This window comes from Pseudophryne corroboree, chromosome 9 (assembly GCF_028390025.1).
Source record: "Pseudophryne corroboree isolate aPseCor3 chromosome 9, aPseCor3.hap2, whole genome shotgun sequence".
Taxonomy (NCBI): domain Eukaryota; kingdom Metazoa; phylum Chordata; class Amphibia; order Anura; family Myobatrachidae; genus Pseudophryne; species Pseudophryne corroboree.
In genome coordinates, this window is record NC_086452.1 from 8,090,136 (window position 1) to 8,113,069 (window position 22,934).

The 22,934-nt window shown below is 50.0% G+C and overlaps 1 protein-coding gene across 4 annotated transcripts in view; it reads left to right on the top strand.

The window, feature by feature from the left end:
* Positions 1–22,934, top strand: part of COL24A1 (collagen type XXIV alpha 1 chain) — a 767,149-nt gene that overhangs the window by 92,395 nt on the left and 651,820 nt on the right. For all 4 annotated transcript variants that reach the window (XR_010186531.1, XM_063938932.1, XM_063938934.1 and 1 more), the window contains exon 5: positions 21,137–21,190. Coding sequence is in view for 3 of the 4 variants with exons in the window: in XM_063938932.1 (XP_063795002.1) it covers positions 21,137–21,190 (54 nt within the window). In the remaining variant the exon portion in view is untranslated. The remainder of the gene's footprint in view (positions 1–21,136; positions 21,191–22,934) is intronic.

Genomic DNA, 22,934 nt, shown 5'->3' on the forward strand with positions numbered 1-22,934 from the left:
GTACAGCCATACTTGCCTACCTGACCCTCTCCATGAGGGAGAAAATGCTCTGTTCCTGGACTTTCCTGGTAATGTATGATTGCCATCACCTGTGGTGAAACACCTTTCTTATCAATTAACTAGCTCCCCACAGGTGATGGCAATCATCCATTACCAGGAAAGTCCAGGAACCGAGCATTTTCTCCCTCATGGAGAGGGTCAGGTAGGCAAGTATTAGGGTACAGCACAGGTGATGGTAATCATACAGTAAGAGGGAAGTGCAGGAGCAGAGCATTGTGTCCTCCTGGAGAGGTCATGTTGGGAGGTATGACATAGGTATGAGTACTGGGTCAGTATTAGGGTACAGCACAGGTGATGGTAATCATACAGTAAGAGGGAAGAGCAGGAGCAGAGCATTGTGTCTCCTGGAGAGGTCATGTTGGGAGGTATGACATAGGTATGAGCACTGGGTCAGTATTTGGGTACAGCACAGGTGATGGTAATCATACAGTAAGAGGGAGGAGCAGAGCATTGTGTCCTCCTGGAGAGGTGATATTGGGAGGTATGACATAGGTATGAGCACTGGGTCAGTATTAGAGTACAGCACAGGTGATGGTAATCATACAGTAAGAGGGAAGAGCAGGAGCAGAGAATTGTGTCCTCCTGGAGAGGTCATGTTGGGAGGTATGACATAGGTATGAGCACTGGGTCAGTATTAGGGTACAGTACAGGTGATGGTAATCATACAGTAAGAGGGAAGAGCAGGAGCAGAGCATTGTGTCCTCCTGGAGATGGTCGTGTTGGGAGGTATGACATAGTTATGAGCACTGGGTCAGTATTAGGGTACAGCACAGGTGATGGTAATCATACAGTAAGAGGGAAGAGCAGGAGCAGAGCATTGTGTCCTCCTGGAGAGATCATGTTGGGAGGTATGACATAGGTATGAGCACTGGGTCAGTATTAGGGTACAGCACAGGTGATGGTAATCATACAGTAAGAGGGAAGTCCAGGAGCAGAGCATTGTGTCCTCCTGGAGAGGTCATGTTGGGAGGTATGACACAGGTATGAGCACTGGGTCACTATTAGGGTACAGCACAGGTGATGGAAATCATACATTAAGAGGGAAGTCCAGGAACAGAGCATTTTGTACCTAGTGGGGCGGGTCATGTTGGAGGGTCTGCAGAGTGTGTCCCAAGTATCTGGTTTATAAAGACTTATCCAGTAAAGGCTTAGCATTTGCTTCATCAATCAGCTGTGTGCAGCAGCTTAGTCTCCTTAATAGCAGGTAGGGTGGCCACCTCATCCCTTTAATCATGGAGACCTGCGATTTACACAGGTTTTGTGGCTGATTAAAACCAGGTGGAATGCAGGCTTGAATTTAATCGGCTACAGAACCTGTATTATTCATAGGTCTCCAGGATTAAAGGGATGAGGGTCAAACCTAATAGCAGTAGAGGTGACATTGCTGGTACCAGTAGCGGATCTTGCCACGGACAAGCAGGACTTTTGCCCGGGGCGCCGCCTCCCGGAGGGTGCAGGGCGCCATCCGGAGGGTGCCGCACCAGAGCAAGATCCGCTGCTGCTGTGCCCCCCGCTGCCCGCTGCCCCCGCTGCCGCTGGCCGCTGTGAAGGGAAACAAGACGCTACGCGTCTAGTTCCCTTCGTGGAGAGGATCTTTGCTGTGCGGTGCGCGATGACGTCATCGCGCACCGCACATTTCAGAGCGCTACAGTAGTCTGTACAGGGGGCGTAAATGACCACGCCCCCTGTACGAAGCCACGCCCCCTATTGCCGCCCGGGGCGCACAGAGCCCCAGAACCGGCCCTGGCTGGTACTGCCGTCCTTCTAGCATGTACTATGGAGAATATATATAGACAGGACGAAATTCTGCTGAGCAATGAGCAATTAACCAATCAGAAGCTGCTTGCTGGTTCTGCTTACGGTCATCATCATTAGCAGTGCACCCCGTCGCATCAGTCGTCCATCACCATGAGTCCACCTCATTGGAGGAACATGCCCTTACTATACCCAGCCTACATTTGCCCATTCCCCCCCCCCCCCCCCCCCCATTTTGCCTTCCCCCTCCCCTGCTCCGGCTCGCTCTCCAGTAGTAACACTTTGCACGTGTCACATGCGACCGGCTCTGCGCACACATTTTTGGCACACGTGCTCAGTGCGGATATGTGTGTCTTACACTAGAACATAAACGTATCTTTACAGAAGCCATTGAGCACCCGTTGAGTCCCCGTCTCTGACTAGCTGAGGCGTTGGGCACTTTGCAGCCTCCGTTCCCAGCGGGCATTGTGATCGTTTTGCAGTTTAGCAGATTGAAGTGGTTTTGCTCCAGCAATTGCAATGACTTATTTGTAGTTAGTATTTTGGGTTATTTAAGGAGACGATATCATTCAAGCAAAGCCAGCCGTCTGTTGTAGATCACGGAGCGTAGCGTGTGTGCCAGTGACTTGCGGGGAATGCAAGTCATCCACGGAGATCTCCTGTCGCTGCACTGTGCACTGCCAGAGCTAGCTGCGGGGAAGAGGGAAGCTGCGTCTTGTATACAGTTACTGTGCAATCACAGTGCAGGGGGCCGGGGGCCACACTGAGGCCCATGCAGGAGGCCCGGGAGCCACACTGAGGCCCACACTGTCCTCACAGACCCTGCTCCCAGGACTGGATCCGGTATGACTGTCAGGAGAGAGCAGAGACTCTGAGCTGTGTCTTATGACAGCAACAGGTCCGTTCCCTGCAGATGAAGTGCTGCTCGCTCTGTCTATTGGGACTGTGGTCAACCAGAGGCTAGCAGGACTGCCACAGGCCTGATCCCTTTATCGCCACAGGAGTAACTAACGTAAGAGGCCCCTGTCCCCCAGGCAGCAGGATTGTACGAGTGCACCCTGTCCCAGCTCCGGCACTTACCTAGGTCAGAAACACTTACCGGGCCGGTGCAGCCCCCAATCGCTGCTTTCTTCAATTCTGATTGTCAACAAGGCTACTGAAGGTTGTCGGAGAATGCTGACCTAATAGAGGGGGTCATTCAGATCTGATCACTGCTGTTCATTTCGCACAGAGGCATATATACCGCAAACTGCACACGCATCGGACACCAACAAAGGGCATCGCGGTCAGCGCGGGATGGTGTGAAAAATCCATTTGCACGGCGTTCACAAGGTGATTGACAGTAAGGGTCCATCTGTGGGTGGCAACTGACCGTTTACTGCAGGCATGTCCCAAACCTGCGGCCCTCCAGCTGTTGTGAAACTACATATCCCAGCATGCCCTGATGCAGTTTTGCTGTCAAGAGAATGCTAAAGCTGTGTCAGGGCATGCTGGGATGTGTGGTTTCTCAACAGCTGGAGGGCCGCAGTTTGGACATGCCTGGTTTACTGGGAGTGTTCGGGAAAACACAGGCGTGTCCAAGCGTTTCCAGGGCGGGTGTGTGACGTCAGCTCCGGCCCCCGATCAGCCTGTTCTCATCGCACTGTAGGAGTAAGTCCTGGGCTGCGCACACACTGCACAAAGTGGATTTTCGCAGCTCAGCGTACACATGGGATCGCACACTTGCACGGCGAAAATACACTCCCCTGGACTATCTGATCGCAGGACAGCAAAAACAGCAGCCCAGCGATCAGGTCAGATCTGAATGACCCCCAGAGTTCTGGCACCACAACGGCATTCCTCAGTCTCCATATTATTAAGCTTTGCAGTGAGTAGATGTGCAGCAGAGCGGGTGTCTGACAGACGGGACCTGTCTGCTTCTACCACTCGGAAGAACTGCTCTGATGTCTTATATATATATATATATATATATATATATATCAACACTGGTGCAAGTAGAAAAAATGTCTTACAGGTACCCAAAAAATGGGTGTGGCCAAAAGCCATATGGGGCGTGGCCAATGAAAATGTGGGCTTGATACACATATGAGGGAGGGGCAGATACACATATGACCCCCACAGTGCCAGATACACGTTGCCCCACAGTGCCAGATACACGAATGCCCCACAGTGCCAGATACACGAATGCCCCACAGTGACAGATATACATTGCCCCCACAGTGCCAGATACACGAATGCCCCACAGTGCCAGATACACGTTGCCCCACAGTGCCAGATACACGTTGCCCCACAGTGCCAGATACACGAATGCCCCACAGTGCCAGATACACGTTGCCCCACAGTGCCAGATACACGAATGCCCCACAGTGCCAGATATACATTGCCCCCACAGTGCCAGATACACGAATGCCCCACAGTGCCAGATACACGTTGCCCCACAGTGCCAGATACACGTTGCCCCACAGTGCCAGATACACGAATGCCCCACAGTGCCAGATATACATTGCCCCCACAGTGCCAGATACACGTTGCCCCACAGTGCCAGATATACATTGCCCCCACAGTGCCAGATATACATTGCCCCCACAGTGCCAGATATACATTGCCCCCCACAGTGCCAGGTATACATTACCCCCCACAGTGCCAGGTATACATTGCCCCCCACAGTGCCAGGTATACATTGCCCCCCACAGTGCCAGATACACGTTGCCCCACAGTGCCAGATACACGAATGCCCCACAGTGCCAGATATACATTGCCCCCACAGTGCCAGATATACATTGCCCCCCACAGTGCCAGGTATTCGTGAAGCAGCAGAATCCCCCCCCCCTCCCCTTCCCCTGCTCACCGCTGCTGCTGACTTGTGTGAGGGGAGGAGAGCGCAGCCTGCGCCTCTCCTTCCCCTCAGTCTCCGATGGGTGAGTTCAATATTCAGCGCCGATCAGTGAGCCAATCAAAGCTCCGCGAGCTGATTTGAAAGAAGACATTGAGGGGCAGGAGAGGCGCAGGCTGCGCTCTCCTCCCCTCACATAGGCAGTAGCGAGCGGCGGCCCGTCGGTGTGGGTACGGCGTACTCACAGCGAAATTCTTAAGGGTACGCCGTACCCACCCGTACCCGCATACTTGCACCGCTGTATATATATCTCCTATATAATAGCCCAGATCTATGACTTTGTGCCTCATTTGCTAACGCTGGGCGGAGTCACAACACTGGGCGGAGTTAGTAAAATGAGTCACAGATCTGGGCAATCTATAGGAGACTTGGAGCAGGAGCAGATGGTATGGGCATGGCACAAGCAGGGGTGCATACCTCCCAACTTTCTTCAGGCAGACGGGTGCATACCTCCCAGCTTTCTTCAGGCAGACAGGGGTGCATACCTCCCAGCTTTCTTCAGGCAGACAGGGGTGCATACCTCCCAGCTTTCTTCAGGCAGACAGGGGTGCATACCTCCCAGCTTTCTTCAGGCAGACAGGGGTGCATACCTCCCAGATTTCTTCAGGCAGGAGGCACACACGCACAGCAAAAAGGGGGCATGGCCAATGGGAAAGGGGCGTGGCTTTGCGGGTGGACCCGCGATCGCGAGCCACGCCCCTGTTTCTCTGACGTCCTAGTGGATGCTGGGGACTCCGTAAGGACCATGGGGGATATAGCGGCTCCGCAGGAGACAGGGCACAATAATAAAAGCTTTAGGATCAGGTGGTGTGCACTGGCTCCTCCCCCTATGACCCTCCTCCAAGCCTCAGTTAGATTTTTGTGCCCGGCCGAGAAGGGTGCAATCTAGGTGGCTCTCCTGAGCTGCTTAGAATAAAAGTTTAAGTTAGGTTTTTTTTCTTTCAGTGAGACCTGCTGGCAACAGGCTCACTGCTACGAGGGACTTAGGGGAGAGAAGTAAACTCACCTGCGTGCAGGATGGATTTGCTTCTTAGGCTACTGGACACCATTAGCTCCAGAGGGAGTCGGAACACAGGTCTCACCCTGGGGTTCGTCCCGGAGCCGTGCCGCCGACCCCCCTTGCAGATGCCGAAGTTGAAGAGGTCCAGAGGTCCAGAAACAGGCGGCAGAAGACTTTCAGTCTTCATAAGGTAGCGCACAGCACTGCAGCTGTGCGCCATTGTTGTCAGCACACTTCACCAACAGTCACCAACTGTCACTGAGGGTGCAGGGCGCTGGGGGGGGCGCCCTGGGCAGCAATGTATAATACCTTTTTATGGCTAAAATACATCACATATAGCCCTTGAGGCTATATGGATGTATTTAAACCCTGCCAGATCTCACAAACTCCGGGAGAAGAGCCCGCCGAAAAGGGGGCGGGGCCTATTCTCCTCAGCACACGGCGCCATTTTCCTGCTCAGCTCTGCTGTGAGGAAGGCTCCCAGGCTCTCCCCTGCACTGCACTACAGAAACAGGGTTAAAACAGAGAGGGGGGGCACTTATTTGGCGATATGATTACATATATATAAAAATGCTATAAGGGAAAACACTTGTATAAGGGGTTGTCCCTGTATAATTATAGCGTTTTTGGTGTGTGCTGGCAAACTCTCCCTCTGTCTCCCCAAAGGGCTAGTGGGGTCCTGTCCTCTATCAGAGCATTCCCTGTGTGTGTGCTGTGTGTCGGTACGTGTGTGTCGACATGTAGGAGGACGATGTTGGTGAGGAGGCGGAGCAAATTGCCTGTATTGGTGATGTCACTCTCTAGGGAGTCGACACTGGAATGGATGGCTTATTTAGGAATTACGTGATAATGTCAACACGCTGCAAGGTCGGTTGACGACATGAGACGGCCGGCAAACAAATTAGTACCTGTCCAGGCGTCTCAGACACCGTCAGGGGCTTGTAAAAACGCCCATTTACCTCAGTCGGTTGACACAGACACAGACACGGACACTGACTCCAGTGTCGACGGTGAATAAACAAACGTATTTTCCTTTAGGGCCACACGTTTCATGTTAAGGGCAATGAAGGAGGTGTTACATATTTCTGATACTACAAGTACCACAAATAAGGGTATTATGTAGGGTGTGAATAAACTACTTGTAGTTTTTCCTGAATCAGATAAATTAAATGAAGTGTGTGATGATACGTGGGTTTCCTCCGATAGAAAATTATTGGCGGTATACCCTTTCCCGCCAGAAGTTAGGGCGAGTTGGGAAACACACCTTAGGGTGGATAAGGCGCTCACACGCTTATAAAAACAAGGGGCGTTACCGTCTCCAGATACGGCAGCCCTCAAGGAGCCAGCTGATAGGAAGCTGAAAAATATCCTAAAAGTATATACACACATACTGGTGTTATACTACGACCAGCAATCGCCTCAGCCTGGATGTGCAGCGCTGAGGGGGCTTGGTCGGATTTCCTGACTGAAAATATTGATACCCTTGACAGGGACAAGATTTTATTGACTATAGATGCATTTCTATATATGCGAGATGCGCAGAGGGATATTTGCATTCTGGCATCAAGAGTAAATGTGATGTCCATATCTGCCAGACGAAGACACGACAGTGGTCAGGTGATGCAGATTCCAGACGGCACATGGAAGTATTGCCGTATAAAGGGGCGGTCCATCGGACCTGGTGGCCATGGCAACAGCTGAAAAATCCACCTTTTGTTACCCCAAGTCACATCTCAGCAGAAAAGGACACAGTCTTTTCAGTCTCAGTCCTTTCGTCCCCATAAGGGCAGGCGGGCAAAAGGGCCAGTCATATCTGCCCAGGGGTAGAGGAAAGGGAAGAAGACTGCAGCAGGCAGCCCATTCCCAGGAACAGAAGCCCTCCACAGCTTCTGCCAAGTCCGCAGCATGACGCTGGGGCAGTACAAGCGGACTCAGGTGCGGTAGGGGGTCATCTCAAGAGTTTCAGCACGCAGGGGGCTCACTCACAAGTGGACTCCTGGATCCTACACGTAGTATCCCAGGTGTACATTGGAAATTCGAGACGTCTCCCCCTCACAAGTTCCTGAAGTCTGCTTTACCAACGTCTCCCTCCGACAGGGAGGCAGTATTGGGAACAATTCACAGGCTGTATTCCCAGCAGATGATAATCAAAGTACCCCTTCTACAACAAGGGAAGGGGTAGTATTCCACACTATATTGTGGTACTGAAGCCAGACGGCTCGGTGAGATCTGAAATATTTGAACACTTACATACAAGCGTTCAAATCAAGATGGAGTCACTCAGAGTAGTGATAGCGAACCAGGAAGAAGGGGACGATATGGTGTCACTGGATATCAGGGACGCTTACCTACATGTCCAAATTTGCCTTCTCACCAAGGGTACCTCAGGTTCGTGGTACAGAACTGTCACTATCAGTTCAGACGCTGCCGTTTGGATTGTCCACGGCACCCCAGGTCTTTACCAAGGTAATGGCCGAAATGATGATTCTTCTTAAAAGAAATATGGACGCTTTCCTGATAAAGGCAAGGTCCAGAGAACAGTTGGAGGTCGGAGTAGCACTATCTTAAGTAGTTCTACGACAGCACGAGTGGATTCTAAATATTCCAAAATCGCAGTTTTTTCCGACGACACGTCTACTGTTCCTAGGGATGATTCTGGACACAGTCCAGAAAAGGATGTTTTCTCCAGGAGAAGAAAGCCAGGGAGTTATCCGAGCTAGTCAGGAACCTCCTAAAACCAGGAAAAGTATCAGTGCATCATTGCACAAGGATCCTGTGAAAAATGGTGGTTTCTTACAAAGCGATCCCATTCGGTAGATTTCACGCAAGAACCTTTCCGTGGGATCTGCTGGAAAAATGGTCCGGATCGCATCTTCAGATGCATCAGCGGATAACCCTGTCTCCAAGGACAAGGGTGTTTCTTCTGCGGTGGCTGCAGAGTGCTCATCTATGAAAGGGCCGCAGATTCGGCATTCAGGACTGGGTCCTGGTGACCACGGATGCCAGCCTGAGTGGCTGGGGAGCAGTCACACAAGGAAAAAATTTCCAGAGAGTGTGATCAAGTCTGGAGACTTCTCTCCACATAAATATACTGGAGCTAAGGGCAATTTACAATGCTCTAAGCTTAGCAAGACCTCTGCTTCAAGGTCAGCCGGTATTGATCCAGTGGGACAACATCACGGCAGTCGCCCACGTAAACAGGGCGGCACAAGAAGCAGGAGGGAAATGGCAGAAACTACAAGGATTCTTCGCTGGGCGAAAAATCATGTGATAACACTCTCAGCAGTGTTCATTCCGGGAGTGGAAAACTGGGAAGCAGACTTCCTCAGCAGGCATGACCTCTACCCGGGAGAGTGGGGACTTCATCGGGAAGTCTTCCACATGATTGTAAACCGTTGGGAAAAACCAAAGGTGGACATGATGGCGTCCCGCCTGAACAAGACAGATATTGCGCCAGGTCAAGGGACCCTCAGGCAATAGCGGTGGACGCTCTGGTAACACTGTGGGTGTACCAGTCAGAGTATGTGTTCCCTCCTATGCCTCTCATACCAAAAGTACTGAGAATCATAAGAGGGAGATGAGTAAGAACGATACTCGTGGTTCCGGATTGGCCAAGAAGGACTTGGTACCCGAAACTTCAAGAGATGTTCACGGAAGACCCGTGGCCTCTACCTTTAAGAAAGGACCTGCTCCAGCAAGGGCCTTGTCTGTTCCAAGACTTACCGCGGCCGCGTTTGACGGCATGGCGGTTGAACGCCGGATCCTGAAAGGGCATTCCAGATGAAGTCATCCCTACCCTGGTCGAAGACAGGAAGGATGTAACCGCAAAACATTTTCACCGCATTTGGTGAAGATATGTTGCGTGGTGTGAGGCCAAGAAGGCCCCTACAGAGGAATTCCAACTGGGTCGTTTCCTACATTTCCTGAAAACAGGACTGTCTATGGGCCTAAAATTAGGGTCCATTAAGGTTCAAATTTCGTCCCTGTCGAATTTCTTCCAGAAAGAACTGGCTTTAGTGCCTGACGTTCAGATGTTTGTAAAAGGGGTACTGCATATACAGCCTCATTTTGTGCCCCAGTGGCACCTTGGGATCTCAATGTTGTTTTGAGTTTCCTAAAGTCACATTGGTTTGAACCACTCACCACTGTGGACTTAAAATATCTCACATGGAAGGTGACGATGCTATTAGCCCTGGCTTCAGCCAGGCGTGTGTCAGAATTGGCGGCTTTATCATATATAAAGCCCTTACTTAATTTTTCATTCTGACAGGGCAGAATTGAGGACTCGTCCTCAATTTCTCCTTAAGGTGTTTTCTGTTTTTCACATGAACCAACCTATTGTGGTACCTGCGGGTACTAGGGACTTGGAGGACTCCAAGTTACTTGACGTTGTCAGGGCCCTGAAAAATATGTTTCCAGGACGGCTGGAGTCAGAAAATCTGACTCGCTGTTTAGCCTGTATGCACCCAACAAGATGGGTGCTCCTGCTTCTAAGCAGACGATTGCTCGCTGGATTTGTAATACAATTCAGTTTACACATTCTGTGGCAGGCCTGCCACAGCCAAAATCTGTAAAAGCCCATTCCAAAAGGAAGGGGGCTCATCTTGGGCGACTGCCCGAGGGGTCTCGGCTTTACAACTTTGCCGAGCAGTTACTTGGTCAGGGGCAAACACGTTTGCTAAATTCTACAAATTTGATACCCTGGCTGAGGAGGACATGGAGTCTCTCATTCGGTGCTGCAGGGTCATCCGCACTCTCCCGCCCGTTTGGGAGCTTTGGTATAATCCCCATGGTCCTTACGGAGTCCCCAGCATCCACTAGGACGTCAGAGAAAATAAGATTTTACTTACCGATAAATCTATTTCTCGTAGTCCGTAGTGGATGCTGGGCGCCCATCCCAAGTGCGGATTGTCTGCAATACTTGTACATAGTTATTGTTACAAAAATCGGGTTATTCTTGTTGTGAGCCATCTTGTCAGAGGCTCCTTCGTTGTTATCATACTGTTAACTGGGTTCAGATCACAGGTTGTACGGTGTAATTGGTGTGGCTGGTATGAGTCTTACCCGGGATTCAATATCCTTCCTTATTATGCACGCTCGTCCGGGCACAGTATCCTAACTGAGGCTTGGAGGAGGGTCATAGGGGGAGGAGCCAGTGCACACCACCTGATCCTAAAGCTTTTATTATTGTGCCCTGTCTCCTGCGGAGCCGCTATATCCCCCATGGTCCTTACGGAGTCCCCAGCATCCACTACGGACTACGAGAAATAGATTTATCGGTAAGTAAAATCTTATTTTTCGTCAGTGAGGGGGCATGCCCAGCGCTCTGTGAGCTGCTGGCATGCCCCCAGCGGCGGATTATGAGTCCGGGGGGCCCAGGGCACTTGAGCCAGGAACCCTATCTCATTGCTGTGCCTGCTGTGGGTTTGGGGGCGTGGCCTAATTGCGCCAGTCGTGGCCACGCCCCCTTATGAAAATTTCAGGGATTTTTTTTTTTAATGGGATTTTGGCCCCTCAGCTAGGGGTAAATCCAGAGGGGGTGGTCGCTCCCCCCTACACACCCGCACAGGCAGAAGACAGCAGGGAGGCTGCTGCCTCCCTGCAACACCACAGACCTGCCAACACGCAGCAGTGTGTGATGACTGTAGCACAATGCTGCTGCTGTTACTGGCAGGACGGGGGAGCTTCGGAGCTGGGACAGAGCTACTCCAGCCGGGGGGGGCCCCCTAAAACTGTGTGGCCCGTGGTACATCCCCCCTGGGCCCCCCCTTAATCCGTACCCCCTGATGCCCCCTCTCCCTCTGTCTCCACTAAATAGACGCTGCATGCTAAGCAGAACAGCGAGTACAGGAGCTTCCCAACTGCCCCCCCCCCCTCACCGCGGGACACTGCGGCCCGCAGGTGGGACAGTGGGACAGACCCAAAAAAATGGTACTGTCCCGCGAAAATCGGGACAGTTGGGAGGTATGGGGCTGTGTGAGGGGGTATGCCGTACAGACAGACGGGCACCGGCTCACTGAGTGCTTGAACCCCCACATCAGCATACTCAGCAGGGTCTCTCTGGCGCGGAGGAGCGTCACTTTCTGGCACACTCCACAATTCTTAGCTGCAGTTTTGTGGGGCACCTGTCGCTGTGCAGGTTCCGTACTGCCTCTGTTATCTCCAGCCCCGGCAACTCCACCGCTAGCTGCAGCGCTGCCGCCCGCAGTGAGGTGCGCCCAACTCCTTCACACACTTTAGCCGGCGGGCAGCGCTGCAGAAATCCGCGCTGCTTGCAGGCTCCGCCCCCCCCCCTCCCTCCAGCCGCAGCGTCTCCTGGGGACTAACCAGTCACTCCCAGTCTCCCCTTACCACAGTGCCCAGCAGCCGCGAGGTCCACGCCGTGTGCATGCTATGACCCCCTCCTCCGTCCAGCCGCAGCATCTCCTGGGGGCTAACCAGTCACTCCCAGTCTCCCCTTACCACAGTGCCCGGCAGCCGCGCGAGGTCCGCGGTGTGTGACTGAGGAGGGGGGGAGGGATGCGGACGGGCAGAGGAAGCAGGACTCCAGCCTGAGAGAGTCAGCCATGCCAAGTCTCCACCAGCAGCAGATCCCAACAGGTTGGAGTGGACCAGCAGCAGCCAGCAGCAGTGACTCCGGTAAGACACATCTGTCTGTCACCACTGTTCTGTCCCTAATACCAATCTCTCCCGTGCCCTGTGTTCTGTCATGTCCCTGTCACCCCTGGCCTTGCCCTGACACCCCTGGCCTTGCCCTGTCACCCTTATCCTGGCCCTGTCACCCTTATCCTGGCCCTGTCACCCTTATCCTTGCCCTGTCACCCCTATCCTGGCCCTGTCACCCTTATCCTGGCCCTGTCACCCCTATCCTGGCCCTGTCAACCAAATCCTGGTCCTGCCGCCCCTACCCTGGCCCTGTCACCCCTATCCTGTCCCTGTCATTTCTGTCCTGGCCCCGTCACCCCTGTCCTTGCCCCGTCACCCCTGTCCTGGCCCCGTCACCCCTGTTCTGGCCTTGTCACCCCTGTCCTGGCCCTGTTACTGCATACCCTCCAACTACCTTTTTGGCAGGTACAGTACCCGCAGCGCCTCCAGACCCCTCCCCAATGCACCACACCTCCGCACCTTCCCCTCCACCACATGCGACACTCCACCCCTCCCCCACACGCTGTGCCTCCAGACCCCCTACACCACCAGCGGCTCCCACTCCTCCACCCTCCACCACCCACAGCACTTCCAGACCCCCTCCACCATCCACCCTCCATATATGTCTCCCCCCACACCTGCCCCCCTTCACCCACAGCATCTGCAGACACCCTCCTCCATTCGCGGTCCCCCCCCTCACCTACCCACGGCACCCCCGCACCTGCCCCTCCACCACCTGCAGCGCCTCCGGACCCCCTTCCCCATCCGCCGCACCACCCGCACCTGCCTCTCCCCCACCGCGGTGCCTCCGGACCCCCTACCCCACCCCCGGCACCCCCTTCCCATCCCACAGCACCTCCGGAACCCTTCACCCATCCGCAACATCCCTGCACCTGCCCCTCCCCCACCGGCAGTGCCTCCGGACCCCTCCCCCATCTACAGCCCCCACTCTTCTGTCTCCCCCCCCACCCGCAGCACCTCCCGACCCTTCCCCATCCGGGCCCCCCCGCATCTGCCCCCCTTCCACCTGCAGCATCTACAGACACCCTCCTCCATCCGCAGTCCCCCCCGCACCCGCTACATTCTGTACATCGTGCCCTGCAGGTGCTGTTCACGCCGTCGCAAGGGGCTGCGCCTCCTTCACCATTGCACGCCCTTTCATTGTGCAATATTTAACCACTAACAAAGGAATGCAGGTAATACTCCATATAATACAAATATTGAACCCATATAGGCATGCAAGTGTTAAAGGGGCGTAGCCCCTTGCGACGGTGTGAAGAGCGCCCGTAGGGCGCGATGAAGCACCTAGTCTATATATATATATATATATATATATATATATATAAATATACAGTATATATATATATATATATATATATAGAAGCCACTTGTGCACATTTAAACACATTTTCATGTCCTAGACACTTTATTGATTATCACCCGTAGGTATATGATCATGCACTTCAGGACACCAGTCTGTGCTAGGTATGTCTGTTACCTAGAACACTGCAAGTCAGCCGCAATCCTTTCATTCCTTTCGGCAAAGCTTAATGCAGCAGTTATTTATCCATAAGAGGATGGGACGTATAGCGTGATGGAAAGATTAACCGGTATACACATTTCAGTTATATCATGTATATTATTCATAGCAAAACAGAACAATCAGCGCCTCTAAACTATTACAGAAAGAGCGTGTGGGATCAGACATTAGCCTCATCTGACCAATCGCGCGCTGCAGACCAGGAAATGAAGTGTTTATGAGCAGCGTAAGTGCAATGCGTCTCTGGCTCAGATACACTGTAAAGACAAGTGGGTGGTCCAGTCCTGTTTTATTTTTCATGTGTATGCAAGTCTGTGAATTTGCCAATTATGCTAATTGCCTTGGCTACAGAAGAGATGTTTTTACTCCCTGTATTGTATGAAAACCAGAACGTAAGCTACAAGGAACGCAGCAGGCCCTGGAATCTGGGTGTATTTTATAGAAGTGTAACGATGTGCTGCGGTATTCCAGCATAATATTACTTCTGTCTCAGGAAATCCTGAACCTCTGGTGCCTCCTTTCATAGACTTCACACTTCTGATACACGTAGTTGTGTATAAATTGTTTAGGTGTGGACCACTCCCTTCTCATAAAGACACTACAATCCCTAGGTCTTCAGGACACAGCCCTTTCTTGGTTCTCGTCCTACCTATCTAATCGCTCCTTCAGTGTTCGTTTCTCTGATTCCACCTCCTCTTCTCTACCTCTATCAGTTTGAGTACCACAAGGCTCAGTCTTGGGTTCTCTGCTTTTCTCTATCTATACCTCATCTCTTGGTAACTAATCAGCTCTTTTGGATTTCAGTATCATCTGTATGTGGATGATACTTATATCTACCTACAGTATCCTCACCAGATTTATCACCATCTGTATTGGGCCGTGTCACTGAATGCCTTTCTGCCATTTCATCTTGGATGACATCTCGTCACCTCAAACTGAATATTTCAAAGACAGAATTACTAATATTTCCACCGGCCAATAGTAGGTACCAACCTGATATCTCTATCTCTGTTGAGAACTCTGCAATCACCCCTACCCCACAAGCTCGCTGCCTAGGTGTCATTCTTGACTCTGATCTGTCCTTTGTTCCCCACATTCAATCTGTCTCAAGATCATGTTACATGCATCTAAAAAACATATCCAAAATACGCCCTTATCTTACACAAGACACTGCTAAAACTCTAATCCACACTCTCATTATCTCCCGCACTGATTATTGTAATAGTCTCCTAACTGGTCTTCCCAAAACGAGACTCTCACCACTACAATCCATTCTGACTGCAGCTGCGAGGCTAATCTTCCTCGCTAGACGTTCATCGTCTGCAGATCCGCTCTGTCAGTCCCTTCATTGGTTACCGGTATTCTACCGTATTCAATATAAAATACTTTTACTCACACACAAGGCCATTAACCAAACTGCACCAACGTACATCACTTCTCTTATCTCATAATATCTCCCAACCCGACCTCTCCGCTCTGCACAAGACCTGCGTCTCTCATCCACACTCATTACTTGTTCACACTCAAAATTACAGGACTTTGGGGGCTATTTACTAAGCCTTGGATGGAGATAAAGTCAATGGTGATAAAGTACCAGCCAATCGGCTTCTGTCATTTTTCAAACCCATTCTGTGACATGTTAGTTAGGAGCGGATTGGCTGGTACTTTATCTCCTTCTAAGGCTTAGTAAATAGACCCCTGTATCTGGGCTGCACCCACTCTGTGGAATGACCTCCCACGCACAGTAAGACTCTCCTCTAGTCTCCAAACCTTTAAATGTTCCCTGAAAACTCACCTCTTCAGACAAGCCTATCACATTCCAGACCCACCCACATAACCTTCAGTGCTTCCCTATCTAATTACATCCTCTCTGTACAGTCCACATAACATCACATATCTTGTCTTTCTTTAGTCTCACACCCTCCTGACACTTGGATAACATTGCTGGGAGATCATATCATACAACCCATTAAGAACCTACCAATCTGGGGAACCATTATGTAACAGGTAGCATCTATCCTTGTGTATCTATGCCTATTTCCCTATAGAGTGTAAGCTGCGAGCAGGGCCCTCCTACCTCTATGTCTGTCTGTTTTTACCCAGTTTTGTTCTATTATGTTGTTCAAATTGTAAAGCGCAACGGAATATGCTGCACTATATAAGAAACTGCTAATAAATAATAAAAATATAGATGTGCTTCTATAGTTGCCTTATTGTTTTATGTACCAGTGCCACTAAGGCTAATGGCACTCAGAAACACTTCATTCTAACTAGAATAATGCCTGATACTGTACGGGTCACTCAGTAGGGAACGGTGTATAATCACTAGTGATAGAGTTAAAATTCTAAATCAGTGGGTTTGTTCAAATACTGAAAATAAGAGATGATGATTTCTATTTAAGTCTCATTCTCAGATAGTTTCCCAGAGTTGCTTAGTTTCGTTTTCCACATACTTCTCAGCAAAATTTCTGTATGTCCATTGTTCCACTTATACAAATGGTGCGATATGCCCATTCCAAGATTAGCACCTGCATAGCGAACATATACTTTTTGATACTTGCTAAATTCTTAGAAAAGGCTAGAAATTATATGTAATAATAATTTAGCTAATACTACCCTCTGCTGTTAATACAAAATTGAGCTTAAAGTGTATACGTGACATTTTTTTTATCTTGATTGGAAATACACTGCTCAAAAAAATAAAGGGAACACTAAAATAACACATCCTAGATCTGAATGAATGAAATATTCTTATTAAATACTTTGTTCTTTACATAGTTGAATGTGCTGACAACAAAAATCACACAAAACTTATCAATGGAAATCAAATTTATTAACCCATGGAGGTCTGGATTTGGAGTCACACTCAAAATGAAAGTGGAAAAACACACTACAGGCTGATCCAACTTTGATGTAATGTCTTTAAAACAATTCAAAATGAGGCTCAGCAGTGTGTGTGTGGCCTCCACGTGCCTGTATGACCTCCCTACAACGCCTAGGCATGCTCCTGATGAGGTGGCGGATGGTCTCCTGAGGGATCTCCTCCCAGACCTGGACTAAAGCATCCGCCAACTCCTGGACAGTCTGTGGTGGATGGAGCGAGACATGATGTCCCTGATGTGCTCAATTGGATTCAGGTCTGGGGAACGGGCGGGCCAGTCCATAGCATCAATGCCTTCGTCTTGCAGGAACTGCTGACACACTCCAGTCACATGAGGTCTAGCATTGTCTTGCATTAGGAGGAACCCAGGGCCAACCGCACCAGCATATGGTCTCACAAGGGGTCTGAGGATCTCATCTCGGTACCTAATGGCAGTCAGGCTACCTCTGGTGAGCACATGGAGGGCTGTGCGGCCCCCCAAAGAAATGCCACCCCACACCATTACTGACCCACTGCCAAACCGGTCATGCTGGAGGATGTTGCAGGCAGCAGGACGTTCTCCTTGGCGTCTCCAGACTCTGTCACGTCTGTCACATGTGCTCAGTGAGAACCTGCTTTCATCTGTGAAGAGCACAGGGCGCCAGTGGCGAATTTGCCAATCTTGGTGTTCTCTGGCAAATGCCAAACGTCCTGCACGGTGTTGGGCTGTAAGCACAACCCCCACCTGTGGACGTCGGGCCCTAATACCACCCTCATGGAGTCTGTTTCTGATTGTTTGAGTAGACACATGCACATTTGTGGCTTGCTGTAGGTCATTTTGCAGGGCTCTGGCAGTGCTCCTCCTGTTCCTCCTTGCACAAAGGCAGAGGTAGCTGTCCTGCTGCTGGGTTGTTGCCCTCCTACGGCCTCCTCCACGTCTCCTGATGTACTGGCCTGTCTCCTGGTAGCGCCTCCATGCTCTGGACACTACGCTGACAGACACAGCAAACCTTCTTGCCACAGCTCGCATTGATGTGCCATCCTGGATGAGCTGCACTACCTGAGCCACTTGTGTGGGTTGTAGACTCCGTCTCATGCTACCACTAGAGTGAAAGCACCGCCAGCTTTCAAAAGTGACCAAAACATCAGCCAGAAAGCATAGGAGCTGAGAAGTGGTCTGTGGTCACCACCTGCAGAACAACTCCTTTATTGGGGGTGTCTTGCTGATTGCCTATAATTTCCACCTGTTGTCTATTCCATTTGCACAACTGCATGTGAAATTGATTGTCAATCAGTGTTGCTTCCTAAGTGGACAGTTTGATTTCACAGAAGTGTGATTGACTTGGAGTTACATTGTGTTGTTGAAGTGTTCCCTTTATTTTGTTGAGCAGTGCAATTTGCACATGCTCAGAATATGAGATGACGCTTACTCTGAAAATCTTTATAAACCCATCCATGTTAATGGACTTCAGAGTACCGACTGATACGCAATTGTGTCTGTGTATTGTCCATGCTCTCCTTCTGTAATTAACGCTTTGTTTTACAGATAGCCTGGCTGATTGAATCCTGCCCTTATTACTAGTAACCTGTGGGGAAGAGGGGGGACTCAGCAGGGAGCGGTGTGTAACATTCGCCTCTGATGCCAAAAGATTTTGATACATACTGCCCATAACCAAATTGCTGTCACTTATCCGCTATGTATCACACTAATAGCTGCATTATTTCTAGCAGGTGCCAGGATCAGTCAAATGCCAAGTGTAGGTGGTATGACCAATTGTGTGTTACAGTATAATAGGATACACACACCTTCCAGAATACATTTGTAGCAGGTAACACCGTTGTAGACATGGCTGAGAAATACCAATGGTATCTGACGCAGTGACATTGGAGTGTTTTATGAGGCTCTGTCTAGAGTGAAGGTCGTGACTTGTTACCACTTGCAGATCTGCGGTCTTCTAAAATTTCTGTGGACGGCTAAAAGGTGTTCCACGCCGCTAACGGAAGTCATGATGTTCTTGTCTTCCTGTGTATCCTGACTGCACCTGTGGGCAGGGGTTATGGGATCAGGACAGAGGGGCCACATAGGCAGGAAGGAGATCAAACCCCCCAGGCTGAGCCGGAATTTGGAATGAGCTCTGGTGGTTGCAGGGTTAGGAATCTTTCTCCTTGTTTGCACGATTACTGGCTGAGTCTATAGGTGGTGAGTTTGGGATTTGGCTCAGCCCCTATATAATTGATGGTTTGTCTCAATTTAGGCCTTTTCTTCAAGGAATTTTGCAGCCCCCCCTCCCCATTAGTTGTAGTGTACGGTTATTTTTCGTGGTATTTGTTTGAAGCGGTAAAGTGTGGTAAACAGTGGCTAGTGTGGCGCAAGTCTTGCTCGAATGCATTTGGATTTATCTATTTGCAAGGGAGGGTGTGATATTTGTCTGTCTGCGAATGATGCACTATTCTCGGCGACCAAGCTGCACAGGGGTGAGTACTACAACCCCTGTGTTGTAGATGTTGGTAATTGAATCACATCTTGCCCTTGGCCCTTTTTCCTTGTCTGCCAACAGTTTCTCATTTAATTTTAGATTTAATAAAGTAATCAGTCATTTCTATTTTTCCCCATCCTTGCTTTATTTGATATTTATCGCTGTGTGTGACGGCTTCTCAGCTGCTAGGGAGTTTATCAGCAGCTTAGAGACGTTTATTTCTGTCCTGTCTTGTTGCTGACACTTGATGAATATCATTTCATAACATATACAGTAATTCACCGGTATCACCGCTGGAAATTAGCCTTCAGTGGACTACAGCTGCGTGATGCAGTAATAATGGCAGATAGAGCACTGCGTGTAATATGAACACCTATCAGGAACCAGTGATTGGAAAGGAGTGATTCTGAGGAGCCGTGGATGACGGCGCAGTTTTGCAGCAGAAATCCTGGATATTGTCCCATAAAACCTGCAGGACTGATCCACCAAACAAAGCCACGTTCCTCAGATCTCGCTGCTTCGTTATGTTGTGTACTTGTATTTTTATTTGTGTCTCAAATGAATAGAAAACGTCTCATTGTATGAAATAGATGATATTGCAGATTCCATGTAGACTGTGCAACCTGGTTGACGCGTTTCTGCACTAAAAGCAGCTTCACCAGAGGCGTCTGCTTATCCACTGTGCTTAGAGGATGTGCCGGAACAGACCCCTCTCTGTGTATTATACAAAGGGCCATAAACATCTGTGTGAGTTGTATGTATGTAATAAAGGAGTCAGAGGGTGATATGTATCAATCCTTGGTGAGTGCTGAAGTGGACAGAGATACCAGCCAATCAGCTCTTAGCTGCCATGTCACAGGCTGTGTTTGAAACATGACAGTTTGGAACTGATTGGTTGGTACTTTATCTCTCTCTAAGGTTTGGTAGTTCTCCCCCATAGTGTCACTTGTAGGCATAGATTACATTGATATATAGCATTGCATTAGGCTGTTGCTGTATGTCCCTTGATAAGATGCTTCCATCTTCTGCATTATTCACACCATGTACAAAGAGGGTGGGCGGTGTCTGACCCTTCTCTGTTACACAGCCTCCCGGAGACCAGGCTCTGGCCTCTCCTCGGATAGTAAGAGGCCGCCGCAGGAAGTACAGCCGCTGGTGAAAATGTCTGTTTTCAGTTTCCACTGACAATGTGGCTTTCTCACGCCTTGCCTTATACAGGAAAGGGTTAACTCCGCTGGTGGTAAGATTTGCCGGGTGGGTTCCCCATACCTTTGTCTGCCTTGTGGAAGCTTATTGTACAGTATTGTGACAGTACATATGCCGCCACATTACATTGTTACAGATTCTTACCCACAGTAACCCCAGTGCAGCCCCTCGTTCACCCGGTGATATTCTCTTGATACATTTTGTTGATACGTGATCTATTATTATTATTAGTAGTAGTAATAGTAATAGTAACAATCATATTACAGCATATTGATAAATAGCCCCCTCAGTCTCATTAGTGTCACCACACCGCTGGCCTCACACCTGTTGTACAGGACATCCCAGTCTCATTGCACCAGTTTAGCTTTTCACAAAGTTCAGGTTTTTTTGCTGATGACGAGAAAACTCCCGTGCGCGCTGCATAGAAAGGTTCCACTCTTGTCTGCGCTGTCCTCAGATTCCGGTCGCCTTCTCTATGCCTCCTGTCCTTATGCTCCGCCGCTCCTGGCCAATCCGCCGTCTACAGCCCACAGGCAATGCCCAGTCCATTGTGTAGGCAGAAAATAGCGTTAAATGCGTGACTTTATTACCTGTAACGTCCTCACTCGATGTATTGTCGGTTCCAGATTGTGACACTTGTGCAGTATTTACAGTTTCCCTTTTACATACTTGTCATTAATCCATCGGTTTTCTTTTCCAGGGGATGGTTGGACCTCATGGCAATCCTGGATTACCCGGCCCACCTGGTCCAAAGGTAAGCTGCTGAGATGTAGGCAGACGCAGTGCTCGCTGGAGAAATATTTAATGACAAATGAGGATTCATTTTGGATCTAAATCATGTCCTGTAGCTTCTGTGCTGGAGTGAAGCTGTCTGCATGTTCTGATATTACAGAGAGAGTCCAACTATGTGTCATACAGTCTCTAATACTCTGCCAAGTAGAAAGGTGATGATTCCAGGGGAGAGGCAGCCCCCAAGCTTTCTGCAGGAGACTCACCCGAACTTTATCCAGTACTCGTTATGTTCCGCATACTGCTGTGTGTGTTACATCTAGTATACCGCGCTATAACCTGCTCATCTCCTTCTATGCTGTCCTAAGCCAGACATTAACACAAGGGATCCACACCGTCTTCTTCTTACTCATAAAGTTGTTTTCCATTTTTATTTCCCTCTCTACATGTTTGTGAAGGACAGAGTGGTGTAATATGTTATTTCTATCAATTTTTAGAAAGTGGTTATTAAATTAGCCTTGTAAAATTCCATAGTTCCTATACTTCCCAGGTTAGGTCCCTACACTTCCCAGGTTAGGTCCCTACACTTCCCAGGTTAGTGCTCTACAGTTCCCAGGTTAGATCCTACACTTCCCAGGTTAGTTCTCTACACTACCCAGGTTAGAGCCCTACACTTCCCAGGTTAGATCCTACACTTCCCAGGTTAGTTCTCTACACTTCCCAGGTTAGGTCCCTACACTTCCCAGGTTAGGTCTCTACACTTCCCAGGTTAGATCCCTACACTTCCCTGGTTAGTTCCCTACACTTCCGAGGTTATGTGCCTACACTTCCCAGGTTAGAGCCCTACACTTCCCAGGTTAGTTCCCTACACTTCCTAGATTAGATTCATTACACTTCCTAGATTAGATCCCTACACTTTCCAGGTTAGATCCTATACTTCCCAGGTTAGTTCCCTACACTTCCCAGGTTATGTGCCTACACTTCCCAGGTTAGGTCCCTACACTTCCCAGGTTAGGTCCCTTCACTTCCCAAGTTAGGTCCCTACACTTCCCAGGTTAGGTCCCTACACTTCCCAGGTTAGTGCTCTACAGTTCCCAGGTTAATTCCCTACACGTCCCAGGTTAGTTCTCTACACTTTCTAGGTTAGTTCTCTACACTTCCCAGGTTAGGGCCCTAAACTTCCCAGGTTAGGTCCCTACACTTCCCAAGTTAGATTCCTACACTTCCCAGATTAAGCCCTACACTTCCCAGGTTAGGGCCCTACACTTTTTAGGTTAGTTCCCTACACTTCCCAGGTTAGTTCCTTACACTTCCCAGGTTAGTTCTCTACACTTCCCTGGTTAGTTCTCTACAATTCCCAGGTTAGTTATCTACACTTCCCAGGTTTGGTCCCTGCATTTCCCATATTTGGTCCCTACATTTCCAAAGTTTGGTCATCATATGCAGAGTACAGACTTCCAAACTCTTACTTGGGTTCCTGTCTAACTCCCCCACCCCACCCCACGCCCAGGTGGGGAGCATTACAGACAGAGCATGGTGTGGCGGGGAGGCGATGGGCCCAGGTGGGGAGCATTACAAACAGAGCATGGAGGAGCGGGGAGGCGGCGGGCCCAGGTGGGGAGCATTACAGACAGAGCATGGAGGAGCGGGGATGCAGCAGGCTCAGGTGGGGAGCATTACAGACTGAGCGTGGAGTGGTAGGGAGGTGGCGGTCCCAGGTGGGGAGCATTACAGACAGAGCATGGAGGAGCAGGGAGGCAGCGGGCCCA